Source organism: Poecilia reticulata, chromosome 4, assembly GCF_904066995.2.
Source record: "Poecilia reticulata chromosome 4, P_reticulata-male-v2, whole genome shotgun sequence".
Classification (NCBI taxonomy): domain Eukaryota; kingdom Metazoa; phylum Chordata; class Actinopteri; order Cyprinodontiformes; family Poeciliidae; genus Poecilia; species Poecilia reticulata.
Window position 1 is genome coordinate 1,357,831 of NC_088833.1, and position 18,165 is coordinate 1,375,995.

Consider the following 18,165-nt stretch of genomic DNA (forward strand, 5'->3'; position numbering starts at 1 on the left):
TCAGTACATTAAATAAATGTTTCTGTTTCCCTTCAATCATCTGAAACTTGATGTTCAAAAGTCCAGATCTCATTTCCAGGAAAGATCTGCAGCCAAGATCCATCCATTTTCTTCCGCTTATCCGGGGTCGGGTCGCTGGGGCAGCAGCTTCAGAAGGGAGGCCCAGACTTCCCTCCCCAGCCACTTCTTCCAGTTCCTCCGGGGGAACCTCCAGGCGTTCCCAGGCCTGCCGAGTGACATAGTCCCTCCAGCGTGTCCTGGGTCTTCCCTGAGACCTCTTCCCAGTGGGACCTGAACTCCTCACCAGGGAGGCGTCCAGGAGGCATCCTGACCAGATGCCCGAGCCTCAACTGGCTCCTCTCGACGTGGAGGAGCAGCGGCTCTACTCTGAGTCCCTCCCGGATGACCGAGCTTCTCTCTCTAAGGGAGAGCCCAGCCACCCTGCGGAGGAGGAAACCCATTTCGGCCGCTTGTACCCGTGACCTGGTTCTTTCGGTCATGACCCAAAGCTCATGACCATAGATGAGGGTGGGAACGTAGATCGACCGGTAAATCGAGAGCTTCGCTTTTTGGCTCAGCTCTCTCTTCACCATGACGGACTGGTACAGCGCCCGCTTCATGGCAGACGCTGCCCCAATCCACCTGTCGATCTCCCGCTCCCTTCTTTCCCTCATTCGTGAACAAGATCCCCAGATACTTAAACTCCTCCACTTGAGGCAGGACGACCCCCCTGACCCGGAGAAGGCACTCTACCCTTTTCCGGCTCAAGACCATGGCCTCGGATTTGGAGGCACTGAGCCTCATCCCGGCCGCTTCACACTCGGCTGCGAACCGCTCCAGTGAGAGCTGCAGATCACGTTCCGATGAAGCCAACAGGACCACATCATCCGCAAAAAGCAGAGATGCGATCCTAAGGCCACCAAAACGGATCCCCTCAACACCTCGGCTGGTCAGAGATTCTGTCCATGAAAGTAATGAACAGAATCGGTGACAAAGGGCAGTCTTGGCGGAGTCCCACTCTCACCGGAAACGAACCCGACTTACTGCCGGCAATGCGGACCAGACTCTGACACCGGTCATACAGGGACCTGACAGCCCGTATCAAAGGGCCCGGTACCCCATACTCCCGGAGTACCCCCCACAGGGCCCCCCTGGGGACACGGTCGAACGCCTTCTCCAAGTCCACAAAACACATGTAGACTGGTTGGGCGAACTCCCATGCACCCTCCAGGACCCTGCTGAGGGTGTAGAGCTGGTCCAGTGTTCCACGACCAGGACGAAAACCACACTGCTCTTCCTGAATCCGAGGTTCGACTATCCGACGGACCCTCCTCTCCGGGACCCCTGAATAGACCTTACCAGGGAGGCTTCAGAGTGTGACCCCCTGTAATTGGAGCACACCCTCCGGTCCCCATTTTTAAACAGGGGGACCACCACCCCAGTCTGCCAGTCCAGGGGAACTGCCCCCGATGTCCATGTGATATTGCAGATTCGCGTAAACCAACACAACCCTACAATATCCAGAGCCTTACGGAACTCCGGGCGGATCTCATCCACCCCCGGGGCCCTGCCACCGAGGAGCTTTTTGACCACCTCGGCGACCTCGTCCCCAGAGACTGGACCCCAACCCAGAGTCCCCAGGCTCAGCTTCCTCAACAGAAGGCATGTTAGTGGGATTGAGGAGGTCTTCAAAGTATTCCGCCCACCGGCCCACAACATCCCGAGTTGAGGTCATCAGCGCACCATCCCAACAACCGAAGATCAAATCCCTTTTATTACATTGTTTTTTTTACAGCAGTAAAAATGCAGCTTTATGCCAATAACTATAAAAAATCAGCTGTAAACTCGGTTCTGATCCAGGTCAGGTTAGCTCAGGTTATCTTTATGGTTCTGGTTCTGTTGGAGGTTTGCTCCTGTTAACGGGAAGTTTTCCTCTCCACTGTTGCCGTGTGCATGCTCAGCATGACGGGTTGTGACAAAACCGGCGGGATGAAGCCCAGCTTTGGTTTCAGCTGCAGTTCTTTACAGGTAAAAAATAAATGAAAGAAACGTCATTTCCTCAAAATCAAGACTTTATTCTACAGATTTTCAAAACAGGTAAAACAATGTGATAAAACATTATTCATCATTTTATTGGATTTTACAGAGATAAAAATCATTTGAAGTGACTTCATGTCTGGAACATCATACAGATTTTATATGAACTTCAGGACTTTAATATTCACTGATTCTGAGGCTGAATTGTCAGGCTGGTCAGAAGTTTGGTTATTTCTTCAAACAGTTCAGGGTTTCTGTTTTTTCTGACGGTCTTCTCCAGCTCTGTAATGCTGTGCTGTCGATGCGGAGATTCTACCTGGATCTCTGCTGCCCTCATGTGGTACTCAGTTGACTTGCGGCTCTCGTTTCTAACGAAGTATAGATGTTTGGCGTATGAGTTGTACAGCCTCTGTTTTTCCTCTGGATCCAGATCTTCTCTCAGCAGCTGCTCTTTGTAAATCTGATGAGCTTTTTCTTTGTCTACCTCCGCATACAAGATTGCTAGAGTTATTTGGCGTCTAAGAGAAGAGTCATCATAATCTGCAATCATTTCCTCCCACAGACTGATGGCTCGGTTGATCACGCTGCGGGGAGGTTTGGGTTCCTGGCGGTCCTGATTAAGGATCCTCTTCATGTGGCAGATAGCAGCAGATTTTTTAAAATATCGTGAGTCAGGATGTCTCTTTAGGGCCTTTTCAGCTATTTCAACAGCTTCATCTTTAGAGATTTTGTTTCTATACATACGCAGTAATGGGTTGATTCCATTGTAACTGCTTGGAGGTCTTTCTAGAACCTTTCTAGCCAACTCTCTTGCTTCATCCTTGATTTGTTCTCCGTTTGCAGCTTTGGCCTCCAGATAAAGAGCAGCAACATATAAGTTACCTGGATCTCGTTCTTTGGCTGATCTCAGTCTCTCAAAGACTTCAGGCTCTAAGATGCTCTGGCATTTTGTGAAGGGCTCTGCTGATAGTATGGCGTAGCTGCTCTGCCACTCCACGGTGTCCGGCTGCATCCGGATGGCTCTCTGGAAGAGCTCTGCAGCCTGCTGCTGCTTCTCTTTATCAAACATCATCAGGGTCCAGGCCTTTTCAGCTAAGACCTCTGGGTGGCGCTCTAACCCAGGTGGGTATTTCCTCATCAGGCCGTCCACCTTTGACAGGTAGTCTTCACTCTTCTCATCTTCTCCCAGGTGATGGTGCAGCCAGGCCAGATTCCCAAAGTTCACCATCAACCAGGGACCTTCATCAGCGTTTTTCTGCCTCTGGAAGGTCTCAGCGGCCCGGTTGAAGAGGTTCAGGGCGTCTTCAGAGGAGCCCAGCTGGTACTGGATGAAGCCCTGCAGGTTGTAGACGTGACCCAGCCAGAAGTTTCCCTCATCTGAACCGATGTCCTGCAGGATGTTCAGTTCACATTTAAAGTTGGGCCGTCTGGGCTGGAGCCCCCAGGTGAAGTGGCTCTGCAGGGCCTTCAGTTTGTCCTCCAGACTCTGAGCAGAACTGATGGGACATTAAACAGAAGTTAGTCAACAGCAGCAGAGCAGCTGCAGGGTGAGAGTAACACAGACAGGAAAGATTTTTAATGTTTCTGGATCCTCCAGGCCTTCATCAAACTCGATGCTTTCAAAAGGAAACGGGTTCTGGTCAGATGGGAGGTAAATGCTCAGCTCCTGTTGTTCCTCTAAAAACTGATTGTTATTAAGCTTGAAGAATTAAAATGTGAATTTAAATCCTGAGAAAGAAGCAGCAGCTGGTTGTCTCACCTCATCCTGCGGCTGCTTGGCGTCTCGGTGGATGAACCTCCTCTGGTTCTCATTTATCCTGGTCCTGAAGGTGTGGCGCCGGCGTTCAGATGTTCGATCCACGTCGAGCGCAACCTTTGAGCTTTTCCCCGTAAACAGAAACTCAGCAACACGTTGGTTCCTCCACAGGTTATTCCCACCATAAACAGACAGAATTATGGGAGGAGGTTCTGATTAGATATGGTTTTATGTCTTTATGAGCAGGTCCGGAAAATGAAGATTAAAACATGAGCTTTTCTGCTGAGCTCTAGTTATAAATGACTCCAACTCACCAGTTTCATTTCAGTTAAAACGATACTGTTTGTGTTTCTGCATCATTAATAAACTGATTATTAGACGATTCCTGATGGCTGAAGACTTTAAGTCTAATTACCAGGAGAATTATAATGAAATGCTTTAATGAGCCATATCTCACTAAAAACGTTACATTTGTCCACTTTCAGCTTGAGGGCCAACAGAAAGCTGTCAGGCTCATATGCCTCTAAAACAGTGACATTGTTGAAATAGAGTTATGATGGAATTGGTTTCTAGCAGAGGAAAAAGTAGATTTATTTTTTACTTGATATTTAATATTCTCATTTAGTCTTTTATTTCAGGTTTAAAATTTGGATGTCTGAATACTTACTAGAATCAAATTTAGTTTCTGATATTGTTGATAAGGACGATTTGAAGACAAGAATGCAACCTTTACTTTCACTGAATTAGAAATATTTTATAAAAACACTGAAGGCTTTAGAAACAGTGAGCTCAGACGAAATGATCACATATTATAGATGATCATGTTTGTACAAATGTATGTTTTGATGTGTTGAAAGTTATTTTCCTCCTTGACTGTAATCCATATTGATTATCAAGGTTTCATTTAATACCAAACAGACTTGATGTGTATTTACTTGATGACTTTGATTATGTCATTTGACAAGATGTAACGTTTATGGCTCGTTTAATAACTGCTGAACTGCCTTGTGCTGCTCAGATAAACTGCACTTAGTCTCTGCAGCCAGCAGGGGGCAGCAGAGCAGCAGCCCACCGGAAGTAAACAGAGGCTGGAGCGCAGCGCCACAGGTAGCTTCAGGTAGCATCATGTAGCTGCGGCTTCCAGCGGGTTCTGCTAGGTCTTTGTTCTGACTCGAACATGAAGCGAACAGAACCAGCCTCTGGGAGGAACCTGTGAGTTTACCAGCAGCTTTAATCCGAACCGAACCGGCAGCGGTACCGCCGTTAGCTAAACTTTCTCCGTGACCTTCTGTCTCCCAGGTGACCATGTGACTGTGGGCCCTAAGTGGGTCAGTTTGGGGTGCTGCTGTGGTTCTGAGGTGATGGAGACCTGGACCCCGAACCCCCGGGCCAAGCCGTTCATCCCGCGGCAGCAGAGGAGCTGGTACCTGACCTGGAAGTACCGGCTGACCCAGAGGAGGAGCCTCCGGCGGTTCTGTCAGGTCAGCCCGGTTCTGGTTCTGCAGGCAGGATCTCCTTGGGTCACCATGGAGGATGTTTGGACGGATCTGCAGAACCACAGCTCTGCTCTCTGCTGCTGGTTTAAAGTCCAGATCTGAGTCCAACCCTCCGGTTCTGAGTTCTGACTCAGGTTCGGTTATTGGAGTTCTGGTTCTGTTCAAAATACATAAAAGTCCTAAACCTGCGGGAGAATGATGGTCAGCCAGAGGTCCAGTTAGAGTTCTGCTGTCATCACCGTTATTATTACTTCAACACATTTCTGCTCCAGTGAAAAACGTAAAATTAACTAATAACATCTGAGCTAACATGTAGAAATGAATAAAGTTCTGTTTAGTTTAAAGAATAAAATAAAACTTTTTGACATGAAATTAGCAAAACAAGCTGAGAGGATAGAAAATACAATTAGGACAAAGCTGGTGTAGAAACAAGAGGTCTCACTTCAACATAAATTAAAGGTGTGTGTCGGCTTTACTTTTAGTTAAAACTAATGGAGGCAAAAAATGTTTTTGTAAATTTCCTGGTCTGTAATTAATCACATTTAATCAAGAATTATATATAAAATAAGCAACATTTTCAACCTTTTTGCTGCTACATTATTAAATAAACAGACATATGAGCTCAACAACAAATATATTTATAGTTTTAATCTTATATTCTGATGTTCAGCCAGCAGATTGAAACAAAGTGTTTCATGAAGCCCTGATCATTCACGGAGCTTCTTTAGAAATGTGGACGCTGACATTAGCATTACTGCTACATGTTTAGCATTCAGATGCTAGTTTAGGCTTGATTAGCTTCTCTGACATGCTAACTTCTGTTAGCACAACTTGAACACCACAGCAGTCGTTTATAGGATCCAATCAGATTGTTTAAAAGCAGAAATTAAAACCCAATTGGGTGAGAGAAGACGCTTCCTCAATGTTGTTAGCAAATGTAGCTGGTGTGTCAAATTTACGGGCGTACCAGAAACTCACAAATTTAAAGGTTCCGGCTGGAACTTTTATATGCATTAATAAAAAATAGTAATCAGTAATCCGGTCCAGATGAGCTGGACTCGGGTCTGGTTCTGGACTCGGCTCCGGTCCAGATGAGCTGGACTCGGCTCTGGTTCTGGACTCGGCTCCGGTCCAGATGAGCTGGACTCGGCTCCGGTTCTGGACTCGGCTCTGGTTCTGGACTCGGTTCCGGTCCGGTCCAGATGAGTTGAACTCGGCTCCGGTCCGGTCCGGCTGACGGATGGACCCGTGTGTTTGCTCCCAGGCCGGCGCCGTGCTGTTCCTCTTCGTCACCGTTGTGGTGAACATCAAGCTGATCCTGGACACGCGGCGAGTCGCTGATGAAGACGCTGCCGATCAGGAATACGGTCAGCAAACGGCTTCTGGTTCATTACTGAGGATCTGGTTTTGCATTTACTACAGATAATTATGAAAGCAGCCAAACTAACCAACAGTAAATAAAGATTTAATCCAACAGATTATGTTGAATTTTCTCCTCCAGTCATAGTGAAGCAGAGGTTTTGCCCAGTTTGTCTTGTTTATTCTAATTTTTCTGACTTTGTTTTGTGGAAGACGTTGTTCCCAACATGGAGACTCCTCGCCGGCCGGCCAGCGGCAGGAAGGTTCTGGACATCGAGGTTTACTCCAGCCGCTCCAAGGTCTATGTGGCCGTGGACGGAACCACGGTGAGCGACCCGCCGGAGCTTCAGAACCACGGCTCGGTCTGGTTCTGGTTCCTGTTTGGCTCACAGTTCTAATGGCTCTGCTGCACAGGATGATTTATGGTTCTGCTGGGTTCTCCTGCTCTAATGGATCCACGGGTTCTGGTAAAGCAACCAGAACCAACTGAGGCGTGAGGTTCTGGAGATTATAATCTGTCTCAGGTGGATTATTGCAGACAGAATGAGAGCAGCTGCTGCCCCCTGGTGGCTGAGCTCTGGATTGCTCCTTCAGACTAGCCAGTAGCAATTAGCAAACAGCTGCTGAGCTCGTTATAGGAGCTGCTGCTCAGAGCAGCGCTGGTGAAACATTAAAGGGTTAATAGAGGAGCCATGTTGGGACGACTTCCTGGGGGCGGAGCTTCAGAAACAGCAGCAGGTTTTGACATTAAATCAGGAAGTAAAGTTTGTTTTAATGATTATAACTGAAGGTAACATCGTTACTGCTGTAAAGTGTCTGTGTGACTCTGGTGCCGCCCCGTTAACGGGCCTCCCGACCCGCTGCAGGTTCTGGAGGACGACATGCGGGAGCAGGGCCGAGGCGTTCACGTCATCGTCCTCAACCAGGCCACTGTGAGCGCCGCCGGGCTCGTCTGCCGCTAACACCCACCGGCCGCTTCTGATTGGTCCGTTCTCCCGTTCCAGGGTCATGTGATGGCCAAGCGGATCTTCGACACTTACTCCCCCCACGAGGATGAAGCCATGATCCTCTTCCTCAACATGGTGACCCGCGGCCGGATCCTCATCTTCACCGTCAAGGTGGGCGTGTCCGTCGGGGCGGGCGGGATGTCTGTGTGCGGTTCTGCTGACCGGGCCGGTTCTGTCGGACAGGACGAGGGAACGTTCCACCTGAAGGACGCAGCCAAGAACCTGCTGAAGAGCCTGGGCAGCCAGGCGGCGCTGGGCCTGAGCTGGAGGGACATGTGGACCCTGGTGGTGAAGAAAGGAGGTCAGACGGTTCTGGTTCTGGTTCTGGAGCCCAATCTGTTAATTATACACCAACATTCAGATTTTTAACCTTCAAATTCCTTTTTTTTCTTCTGTGAAAACTGAAATGTTTTGGTCAGGGTTTATTTTAGGGACAGAAATTTGAAAATGTTTTTATTTGACTTTTATTTATCCAGGATCTCATTTACAGAAGAAATTTGATAAAACAAACAAAATTACAAACAGCAGCAAAACGAGCAGGAAGCTCAGTTAAATGATCCAGTAAAATGAGCTAAAATGGTTTTAATGTTATTATTTTCTGTCCTTATTAAATAAACTCGACTCCAAATTGGCAGCAACACTGATTGTTTTTTAAAAGACAATTATTCTTTATAAGTGCTGAATTAAAAAAAGGTCTCAGAAATGTTCTCACTGCGTTTTCTGGGTTTTAGCAAATATAAATAACTGATGATTCTGACCGACCTGAAACACAAACAGTTTGATTTGATTCAACTTCAGGCAGGAGCTGCATTTCCAGTTCCAATGTGTCCAAAACTTAGTAACTTTTCATTTTTTGATAATTTCATAATTGTTGTGTTTCCACTAAAGAAGAAAAGCAATTAAAAGCACACGTGAATACTTTTGTTCATGAAATAAGTCATTAAAATATGCGGCTCCATCGTCCTCCAGGTGCTTCCTGTCGTCGTCTTCTTTGTGGTTTCTACCAGTAGAAACATCCGGCTGTTGCTCATGAGAGTCATGATGTGAAAAATGGTTTCCGTTGCAGATTAACTGATTTTGATACGACCAAATAAAACCGTCATCCTGGCGCCAAACTTTCTATCAAAAACCGAGTTTTTGAAATCGGCGTTTGGGTCAGGAATGTTTGCTCCGTGTTTCCAGGTCAGGAATGTTTGCTCCGTGTTTCCAGGTCAGGAATGTTTGCTCCGTGTTTCCAGGTCAGGAATGTTTGCTCCGTGTTTCCAGGTCAGGAATGTTTGCTCCGTGTTTCCAGGTCAGGTGTACGGAGAGAAGCACTCCAAGTCTCCGGCTCTGTCCACGTGGGGCGACCCGGTTCTGCTGAAGACCGAGGTCCAGCTCACCGCCGCTGAAGGTATCTGAGATGCAAAACATCCTCATGTTTCTAAAGTAGAGATGCAAAATATCGAAACGGTCCAATAAAACCGGACCGATCTTAACAAATGTTCATTTCTAGCTGGTTTCTGTTTTAGTTTCCTGAGGGGTCCTGTGACCTTTGGCTGGTCCTGTGACCTTTGGCTGGTCCTGTGACCTTTGGTTGGTCCTGTGACCTTTGGTTGGTCCTGTGACCTTTGGTTGGTCCTGTGACCTTTGGCTGGTCCTGTGACCTTTGGCTGGTCCTGTGACCTTTGGCTGGTCCTGTGACCTTTGGCTGGTCCTGTGACAGTGATGCATCATTGCAGGATGTTAAGTGGAAGCAGACAGTGAATGTCGCCACTTGATCGTCTCCACTGTAAATTGTTGGGACGTTTCTTCAGATTCAGACGTTTTATTGTAAATAAATAGTTAAACTGATCCTCTCCTCTTATTGTTTGAGTATTTTTTAGTAGCTCAACTGATGGAATCTGTTAGCTGCTAGCTGTTAGCTGCTAGCTGCTACACTCACACAGCAGAGAAATGAGACCCAAAAGAAACAATCTGTGAGAACACAGCTGAAGTTTGCAGCCAGATTCTGCTGGATCTGTTCTGTGAACCCAGCCGACCTGCAGAAAACCTCCTGGTGTCTCTAACCCAGGGGTGGGCAACTCCAGGCCTCGAGGGCCGAACTCCTGCAACTTTTAGATGTGCCTCTGCTGCACCACACCTGAATAGAATAATTAGGTCATAAGCAAGGCGCTGGAGAACTGATCTACACAAGGAGGAAGTAATTAAGCCATTTCATCCAGTGTTTTGTACCTATGGCACATAGAAAAACTGCAGGATAGCGGCTCCTGAGGACTGGAGTTTGACACCTGTGCTCTAACCTGTCTGTGGTCCTGCAGAGGCCGAGTGCCACTGGGCCGACACGGAGCTCAACCGGAGGAGGAAGCTGTTCTGCAGCAAGGTGGAGGGATACGGCAGCATCTGCAGCTGCAAAGACCCGGCACCCATTGAGTTCAACCCCGACCCGGTGAGTCGCCACACTGATCACAGAACCAGAACCTGCCTCAGATCGCAGAGAAGTGTTGGTTTAAATCACGTTCAGTGGCGCCGCCCTGCTGGTTGAAACCTGAACCTGCAGCGTTCTGTAGCACTCAGACTGGTGTTGCATCTGATCTGGTTGATCCAGTTAAATGTCGTCTGCTGGCTTCCAGTTAAATCTGGTCTGTGCTTGCAGCTTCCCAGTAACAACGTCTTCAATGTCCCAGTGGCCGTCATCGCTGGGAACCGACCCAACTACCTGTACCGGTGAGACGCAGCTTCAGAACCGGTTTGACCCGGTTTCTGTCACTACAGGCCAAAAAAGGATCTGGTATGAAGAAAATCAGAGCTTTTATTTTGAAGGGTGTAGCTGGAGCTTCCTGTCTGCTTGCAGGATGCTGCGCTCGCTGCTCTCGGCTCACGGAGTCAACCCCCAGGTGATCACCGTCTTCATCGACGGATACTATGAGGTTCGGACGCTCGGCTTCATGATGCTGCCACCGCCAGGCCAGAGCCTCCCTCTAACCGCTGTGTGTCTGCTGCAGGAGCCCATGGACGTGGTGGACCTGTTCGGGTTGAAGGGCGTCCAGCACACGCCCATCAGCATCAAGAACGCCCGCGTCTCCCAGGTAACCAGAGCTCCCAGTTAGACAGGAAATGAAAGTAATAAATATCATGTAACATTGAATTGAAACTTTTTCAGATCGTTTTTGTTTTAAACTCCAAAGTTTGGAAAAGTTTCAAACTGACCTTGAAAATGCTTGAAAGGTTCTTGAATCTTTGCACATTGCTGTGACCAGCTGGTTTCCTGTTGTTTCAGCACTACAAGGCGAGTCTGACGGCGACCTTTAACCTTCACCCGGTGAGTCTCCGCATCGACGCGCCGTCATGGTTCTGACCGGGTCCGGTCTCATGACAGAACCTTCTCTGTGTTTGGACAGGATGCCGGGTTTGCCGTGGTTCTGGAGGAGGACCTGGACATCTCTGTGGACTTCTTCAGGTTCTGTTCAGCTGAACTCTGGCTGTAAACATTCTGCAGCGTGGCCACTAGGTGGCGGTGGCTGCAGAAACATGCGTCGTCTCCTTCTTCACATTTGCTCTTCAGGTTTTCAGAAAGACCAGAGTTACAGAAACGGAACATCTAAATCTGAAACTGCAGAGTGGATGGGAGGATGGGCGTGGCTATTCTGAAATGGGAGGGGCTAACCTGAAACGGGCGTGGCTAAACAGAGATGGACAGGGTTAAACTCAGGTTCACTTTCCACTGTAAACACAGCCAGATATTATTTCAGGATGTCCGCTCATCTTGAAAAATTCTTCAAATGTCTTGAACTCGTGTATCTAACATCAACACCTTTAAATGTCTTTATTTGATTTAAAATCTCTAGTTGGTATGTCAGTCGAAGGTCTTGAATTTAGTCCTTGCAGAACTACTTGATCTCGTATGTCAGATTTTTTTTTTTCTGCATGAGTTTTCTGTCAGGCAGATGTTTAAGTCATGCTCTAACACAGTGGTTCTTAACCTGGGTTCGATCGAACCCCAGGGGTTCGGCGGAGCCTCTGCCGCGGAGGTAAAGACACACTTGTGTAAAGTCGTGATGACGCCCCGCTTTGCCATCACTTGCTGCAGAGGATCACGTTACATTGCTTAGCCAATCAGAGGATCACGTTACATTGCTTAGCCAATCAGAGGATCAGGTTACATTGCTTAGCCAATCAGAGGATCACGTTACATTGCTTAGCCAATCAGAGGATCCCGTTACATTGCTTAGCCAATCAGAGGATCACGTTACATTGCTTAGCCAATCAGAGGATCGCATATGAAACTGGGGGGTTTGGTACCTCAAAAAAGGTTAAGAACCACTGCTCTAACATCTTCATAGCCTTCTGTAAACTAAACTGTACATGATGTCCGCCATCCTTAATAAGTCTTACATTAATTTACTTAAAATTAAGGTCTTGAAATGTATTAAATTAATTGGCCTAAAAAGATCATTAATCGCATATTTTATATCTTATTGTGGCAGAACTATTTAATCGTATTATATGTAAGACTTTTGTGTCCCCCGTCTGACCCATGTGCCCTTGTAATCCGTTCTGTTTCCTGACAGCTTCCTGAGCCAGACCATCCACCTGTTGGACCAGGACGACAGCCTGTACTGCATCTCAGCCTGGAACGACCAGGTCAGTCCCGACAGTCCGTGTTCCAGGTGTTCAGTTCCAGGTGCTCAGTTCCAGGTGCTCGCTGTGGGCAGGAAGGATCTCCAGTAGCAGTCAGTCTCACAACAAATCTGAAAAGGCCTCTAACTGGAGTCTGTTTCTTTATAACAACCTCATGACCAGAATGACATGTTAACGGCTCACTATCCAATATTTCACAGTAAAATGTCTTGGATGACTCAGCCACTGCTGATCCACCTCCTTTGCTTTTGCTGTTCCTCTTTGAGTCTATGTGTGTCATTACCTGGAGTCCAGGTGTGTTAAATATTTGTTTCTTTTGTGAGCAGGGCTATGAGCACACAGCGGAGGACCCCGCCCTCCTCTACCGGGTGGAGAGCATGCCCGGCCTGGGCTGGGTGCTGAAGAAGAGCATCTACAAGGACGAGCTGGAGCCAAAATGGCCGACCCCCGAAAAGGTCACAAACATTAAGACAGAAAAATTAACTGACAGATGTGAAAATATTCAGTTTTAGGGATGAGTGATACTGACTTAAAGACTTAACATGATATTTTGTTGTAATATTGTGATAATGATAAAAATGATATTTATAATAATTATTCCTTATTTTTCATGCAACTGTATGACTGAATCATAGCAACACAAACATTCCTCTTGAAAAACAGTTGCATTCGTATTGTTTCTTAGGACAGTCACATATAGAAATGTAATTTTTATCGCTAAGCTTCAAACAGTAGCTGCATTTAATCTTACTTTCAAATTTATTATTGTTTATTGATGCACTGTTATTGAACAGTGGAGGAAATTTTTTTTAAATAATAATCTTGACAACAGAGTTTTAGGTTATTATTAAAATCATTAAATGGAATTTATTGTGAGAAGAATAAGATCAAATCTGATTAGAAATTTATCACAATAAATGATAAATTGCGCAATGAATGTCCAGTTAAATCTTCAAATCAGAGAAGAGATATTTAAAAACTGAACCTAAATGCAAATATATTACTAAATCAAATCTGGCAGCTTTCTTCAAGTTTAGAGTAAATTTTAGAGAAACAGATTGAATAAGATCTTATAGAGAAACGATAAGATTGGATTTGATAGAAAACGTCTATTTTTCTTCTGGCTCTGCAGCTCTGGGATTGGGACATGTGGATGAGGATGCCGGAGCAGAGAAAAGGCCGAGAGTGCATCATTCCTGACGTGTCGCGCTCCTACCACTTCGGCATCATTGGCCTCAACATGAACGGATATTTCCACGTGAGAACTCAAGGATTGCTTTCACAGAAACATCTCACACACGTATGGTAGAAAAGGTCCCAGTATGGTAGAAACTGGTCCCAGTTTCTACCATACTGGGACCTTTTCTGTCCTCATAATGCATGTCAAGAACAAAAGGTCCCAGAAGTTACATAAACAAGTATACACACACACACACACACATTAATTTAAGCTAGTTTTAACCCTCTGACCATAAACGTATAAACAATCAGATGTTTTAATTTAAGTCACAAACATAAATCAGTGAGTTTTAGATTTTTTTAGGAAAGTTTTTCTAACCTTACTTCCCTCTGTCTTCTCTGACAGAACCGGACTACTGGTCTTCCTGCTACGTAGCTCATTGTTAGCTTTGATATTAGCTGCATTGCTATGTCCTTGTTTGAATGTGTGGCTTTGGATAAAACATAAACTTGTTTGACTCAAGGGATTTAGGAGTTTCAAGTTGGGTAAAATTAACTTGATACGAGTTTTTATCAGACTTTGGACAAAAACTAATAACCCGATTTAACAGGAAACAGACCAAAGTTCAGACATTTCCAGATGACTTTATGGATCCAGTTTTCTTCTTTTTCTCTTCACAGGAAGTTTATTTCAAGAAGCACAAGTTTAACACGATTCCCAACATCCAGCTGAGGAATGTGGAGAGGTGCGTTCAGCAGCCGGGAGCTGTTTTCTGGATCTTTGTTAACTCTCTGACCGTTTTTCTTGTTTCTCTGCTTCCCAGTTTGAGGAAAGACGCATACGAGGCGGAGATCCAGAAGTTGCTGAAGTGAGAGTCGCTGCAGAACCAAGGATCTTGCTCAGGTTGTGACGTCTGTTTAAAGTTTCCCACGGCGTTCTGGATGCGTTTGTCCCTGATACAGGGAGGCGGAGCTGCTGGATCACTCCAGGAATCCCTGCGAGGACTCGTTCGTCCCGGACACGGAGGGCAAGACTTACATCATGTTCATAAAGATGGAGTCTGAGCTGGACACGTCCACCTGGACCGAGCTGGCCAAGGTACAAGCTCTTCGTCTTCGGGTCAGGAGGTAGAAGGTTTCCCCTGATTGACGTGGCGTTTCCCTGTTTTCAATCAGTGCCTCCATGTTTGGGACCTGGATGTTCGAGGATATCACCGAGGACTCTGGCGGCTCTTCAGGAAAAGGAACCACATCCTGGTCATTGCCGTGCCGATCTCTCCGTACTCGTAAGTAATTCTTGGGCTGGAAAGAGAATACCAAACTCTGCTCTTCTTATTGATGCCAACATCAGGAGAGAAAAAGCAGTTTGAACTCCTTCAACCTCCGTTGTTTGATCATTAAACTAGAATATGAGAGTAAAGTTGTACCATATGGCTTTATTCTATACTATTTTAGCTTTACTGTCATTTTTATTAACCTCTGTCGTATTTTGTGCACCAAACAGAAAAAATATAAAAAATTCATGCTGTGACTGATTAAATTCTGGGTATTCGCAGAAGTACATCACAGTATCATCTGCATAAAGATAGAACTGAATAAGAGGATTCAGACCTGATCCCAGAACAGATCAGCTGATCATGCTGCTGGTTTACTGCATCCTGTCCTACAAACAAAAATAGCAGTAGCAGCGCCCCCTAGTTTAATAAAGAGAAGACATTTAACCTCCTTCTCTTCACAGAAAAGTTAAAATATGAGTTAGAGGAATTAGCAGATTTTACAGCTTTTGAAAGCTGCTGTAAAAAAATGCTTTATAAATTATTAAAAAGTCATGAAGTCCAACAATTTGTCATTTTTATTTTAGTTTAAAAACTAAAATAAAGTCTGTGCAGTTTGTAGTGGACCGAGTTGAAAACAAGAGTCACAGGAAATATTAGAAAATAAGTTTTCTTATTATTATTATTTTAACCCAAAGTATTATATAACAAAAAAAACCTGAACTCATAAAAGAGGTCAAATCTGAACTCAGAAAAAATGCAAACAATCTGCTGCACAAACAAACGTAACTGACCTCACAAAGAAACGACTCACAGGGTTTATAAACCAGCTGATCAGACACCACAGGGGAAACCGAATTACTGACGAATAACCGAACAGCTACGTTTGACTAAACTTAAATACAAAAACTTATCTAAACAAAGAAAATACAAAGCAGCCAGCAGGAACTAGTGGTGCAGCCCAATCGGCATTTGGGCCGCTGAGCCCGGCCAAATTCTGTTTGGCAACTCAGACAAACAAGAGTTAAGCAAACGGCACCAAATTTAAGTTGATATAAATACATATGCTAACTAAATGTTAGCATAGCTAACGAATAGAACAAATGCATCCAAATCAACTGATAAATATTTTATTGAAACTAAAGTGTTGTGTTTGTATAAAACATTAATTATGCATAGAAAGAGTTCAGCGTGGGTTTGACCATCACAGGGTTGAACAACTCCATATTTTTTAAGGTCGTCTAGTTGTGATGACGCCATAGTGACGTAAGCGCCAAACGCTTCACAACTTGGAGGCTTTATCAGCTAAATTCACGGCGAATATTAATACTCCCCCATTCAGATCGTCTCTATCAGACCTCAGAGTGAAGCTCTTCCAGATGTTAGTGTTTTATAAGAGCTGCCAGGTTGGAAGTTTCAACACGCAGAGTGACGCTGATCAGCTGGACGGATAAAAAAAACCGACATCACGACGCGTTGCCCCACATTACTCCAGCAGTTTTAAGGACACAGCAATCCGACAGGAAGGGGTCAGGAGGAGCGAGGCCTGGGCCCAGCCAACCGTCCTCGGGTAAAGAGTCTATAGTCTCTATACGCAGGGCGCCGCGCTAACCACTGCGCCGCGCTAACCACTGCGCCGCGCTAACACCTGTGCCGTGCTAACCACTGGGCCGCAACGCTCCTGTTCTGCTGAAATTTTCAGTTTCTGTTTGGTAAATTCTGTACATTTTTTAAGGTTTTATTGGCTCAGGTGGCCTTTATTTGACAGTTAAGTGATAAGAGAGGGGGAAGACGTGGGGCAAAGGTCACCGGGAATCAAACCTGCGACAGCCGCATCGAGGGCTAAGGCCTCCATATGTGGGTTGTGCTTAACCCCCCAATTATTCACATTTTTATACGAATTGGGCTTTCTGACTAACTCATCTAGTTTATCTTCTTTCACTTCCTTGAAAAATTCCGTTTCAGTAAAACATCATTTCTGATGATGTTCAGTAAAACACCTGGAGGTTATTCATATTCAGGCTGTTTGGTTGGACAGGAAGTGATTTACAGGTCAAAGGTCAGATGGAACTGGTTGAATGGTGTTTCTGGTTTTTCCTCGGCAGCGTGAAGAAACCGGCCGCCCTCGCCCCCATCCACCTGGAGCCGCCGCCCAAAGAGGAGGGGGCGCCGGTGGAGCAGCTGTAGACCCAAACGCCGGCCTGGCCCGCCGGAACCAGAACCGGACAGGAAACTCCTGGAACTTTGGGTCTCTCTGGGGACGGAGCGGTTCCGTTAAACCCAGTGAGAACTGGTTTCTAATATTAACTCTTCATGCTCTGAACATTTTAACATTTCAGAGAAAGAAACTCAGAGGAACTGAAATCTATTTTTAGACGATTGGAACCGGCCAGGTTTTCACAGAACCGGGTTAACGTTCAGAATCTGGATCCTGGAGGACGGAGATGGAACTCAGCCTGCTGCTCAGGAGGAATCGAACCTCCGACCTGCCGAGTTTGGAGAAACTACTGAACTCTGAACATTTCAGCTTTTTATGTTTTCAACCTTTTATATTTATACTAAAGTTCTGATTGGTGGATTTTTAAATGTTACGACTTTTAAGACTCAAAATTACCCAAACGATGACAGAAAAGATAATTTTTTGCTAAAAGTCTCATTGAAACTGGAACCTGGACTGGATCTGGTTCTGCTCCGGTTCAGGATCAGCTGAGGGCCAACAGAAAACAACCCAACATAAACAGGACTCTACCGCCCCCTGCTGGCCGGTGCAGACATGACAGGTTCTTCCTCATGAAGCCCGGTTGGTTCCGGCTGCTGAGCCTCAGCTTTTAGAAACAAAATGAAAGAAATCCAGACGACGTGTTCAGGTTCTGTTAGGTTTTAGCAGGAAAAAAGTCCAGATTTCCTGTCATTTTTTCCAGTGAAATGATTTGAGGAACAGAATCCGACCGGATCCGATTTCAGGAGAAAAACCATTTGGGATAGTTTGTTTATTAAGCGTTGGCAGCGTTTATATGACGCTTTAGGACCAGACTAAGAAAGGAAAAAATTATGAATAATGTCCAAATTTTACCAGATCACAACAATATAAAATAGTCATATTAATATGATAACGACATAATAATGCAAGAATAAAAGTAAAAATAACGTAAAACTTTATGTTCATATTATTTAAGCTTTCAACACTCTGGTGCTTCATTGTCATAATATTTTTAGCCCTAATACTCCATCGTAAGTTTAAACTAAAATTATTCAGGTTTAAATTTGAGTCTTTTCTGATCTGCAGTGACTGAACTCCAGTTTTTATGTTTGACTTCATGGTTTTTTATTTTAGTTTGCCGTGAAGCATCTCAGTGACTCGTCTTGGGCTGAACGTCTCAGATGTTTTATTTCTCTGACTGAATAAAGATGTTTTTACATTTTTTTCATGTTTAAAT

The 18,165-nt window shown here is 45.4% G+C and overlaps 2 protein-coding genes across 2 annotated transcripts; one reads left to right on the forward strand and one right to left on the reverse strand.

Annotated features, from left to right (window-relative positions):
• Positions 1–1,728: 1,728 nt before the first annotated feature.
• LOC103463247 (antiviral innate immune response effector IFIT1-like) lies at positions 1,729–4,556 on the reverse strand. The gene is made up of 2 exons (XM_017304308.2): positions 3,797–4,556; positions 1,729–3,533 (listed from the first exon to the last, which is right to left on the reverse strand). Exons 1-2 carry the CDS (start codon positions 3,847–3,849, stop codon positions 2,222–2,224), a joined length of 1,365 nt encoding a protein of 454 aa, XP_017159797.2. The 5' UTR covers positions 3,850–4,556; the 3' UTR covers positions 1,729–2,221.
• Positions 4,557–4,849: 293 nt separating this feature from the next.
• On the forward strand, positions 4,850–18,152 carry pomgnt1 (protein O-linked mannose N-acetylglucosaminyltransferase 1 (beta 1,2-)). The gene is made up of 22 exons (XM_081605867.1): positions 4,850–5,005; positions 5,093–5,274; positions 6,554–6,656; positions 6,862–6,974; positions 7,515–7,580; positions 7,653–7,766; positions 7,839–7,956; positions 8,950–9,048; positions 9,956–10,083; positions 10,291–10,361; positions 10,489–10,564; positions 10,640–10,723; positions 10,915–10,956; positions 11,036–11,094; positions 12,206–12,278; positions 12,602–12,730; positions 13,408–13,533; positions 14,136–14,200; positions 14,279–14,323; positions 14,418–14,553; positions 14,631–14,740; positions 16,834–18,152. Exons 2-22 carry the CDS (start codon positions 5,155–5,157, stop codon positions 16,913–16,915), a joined length of 1,959 nt encoding a protein of 652 aa, XP_081461993.1. The 5' UTR covers positions 4,850–5,005; positions 5,093–5,154; the 3' UTR covers positions 16,916–18,152.
• The last annotated feature ends 13 nt before the right edge of the window (positions 18,153–18,165 follow it).

Coding starts and splice junctions, on each gene's coding strand:
- LOC103463247 (XM_017304308.2), bottom strand. CDS start 3,849: ATGAGAACCAGAGGAGGTTCATCCACCGAGACGCCAAGCAGCCGCAGG. Junction 3,534..3,796: donor CCAAGCAGCCGCAGGATGAG/GTGAGACAACCA, acceptor ATGTCCCATCAG/TTCTGCTCAGAGTCTGGAGG.
- pomgnt1 (XM_081605867.1), top strand. CDS start 5,155: ATGGAGACCTGGACCCCGAACCCCCGGGCCAAGCCGTTCATCCCGCGG. Junction 5,275..6,553: donor GCCTCCGGCGGTTCTGTCAG/GTCAGCCCGGTT, acceptor GTTTGCTCCCAG/GCCGGCGCCGTGCTGTTCCT. Junction 12,731..13,407: donor AATGGCCGACCCCCGAAAAG/GTCACAAACATT, acceptor CTGGCTCTGCAG/CTCTGGGATTGGGACATGTG.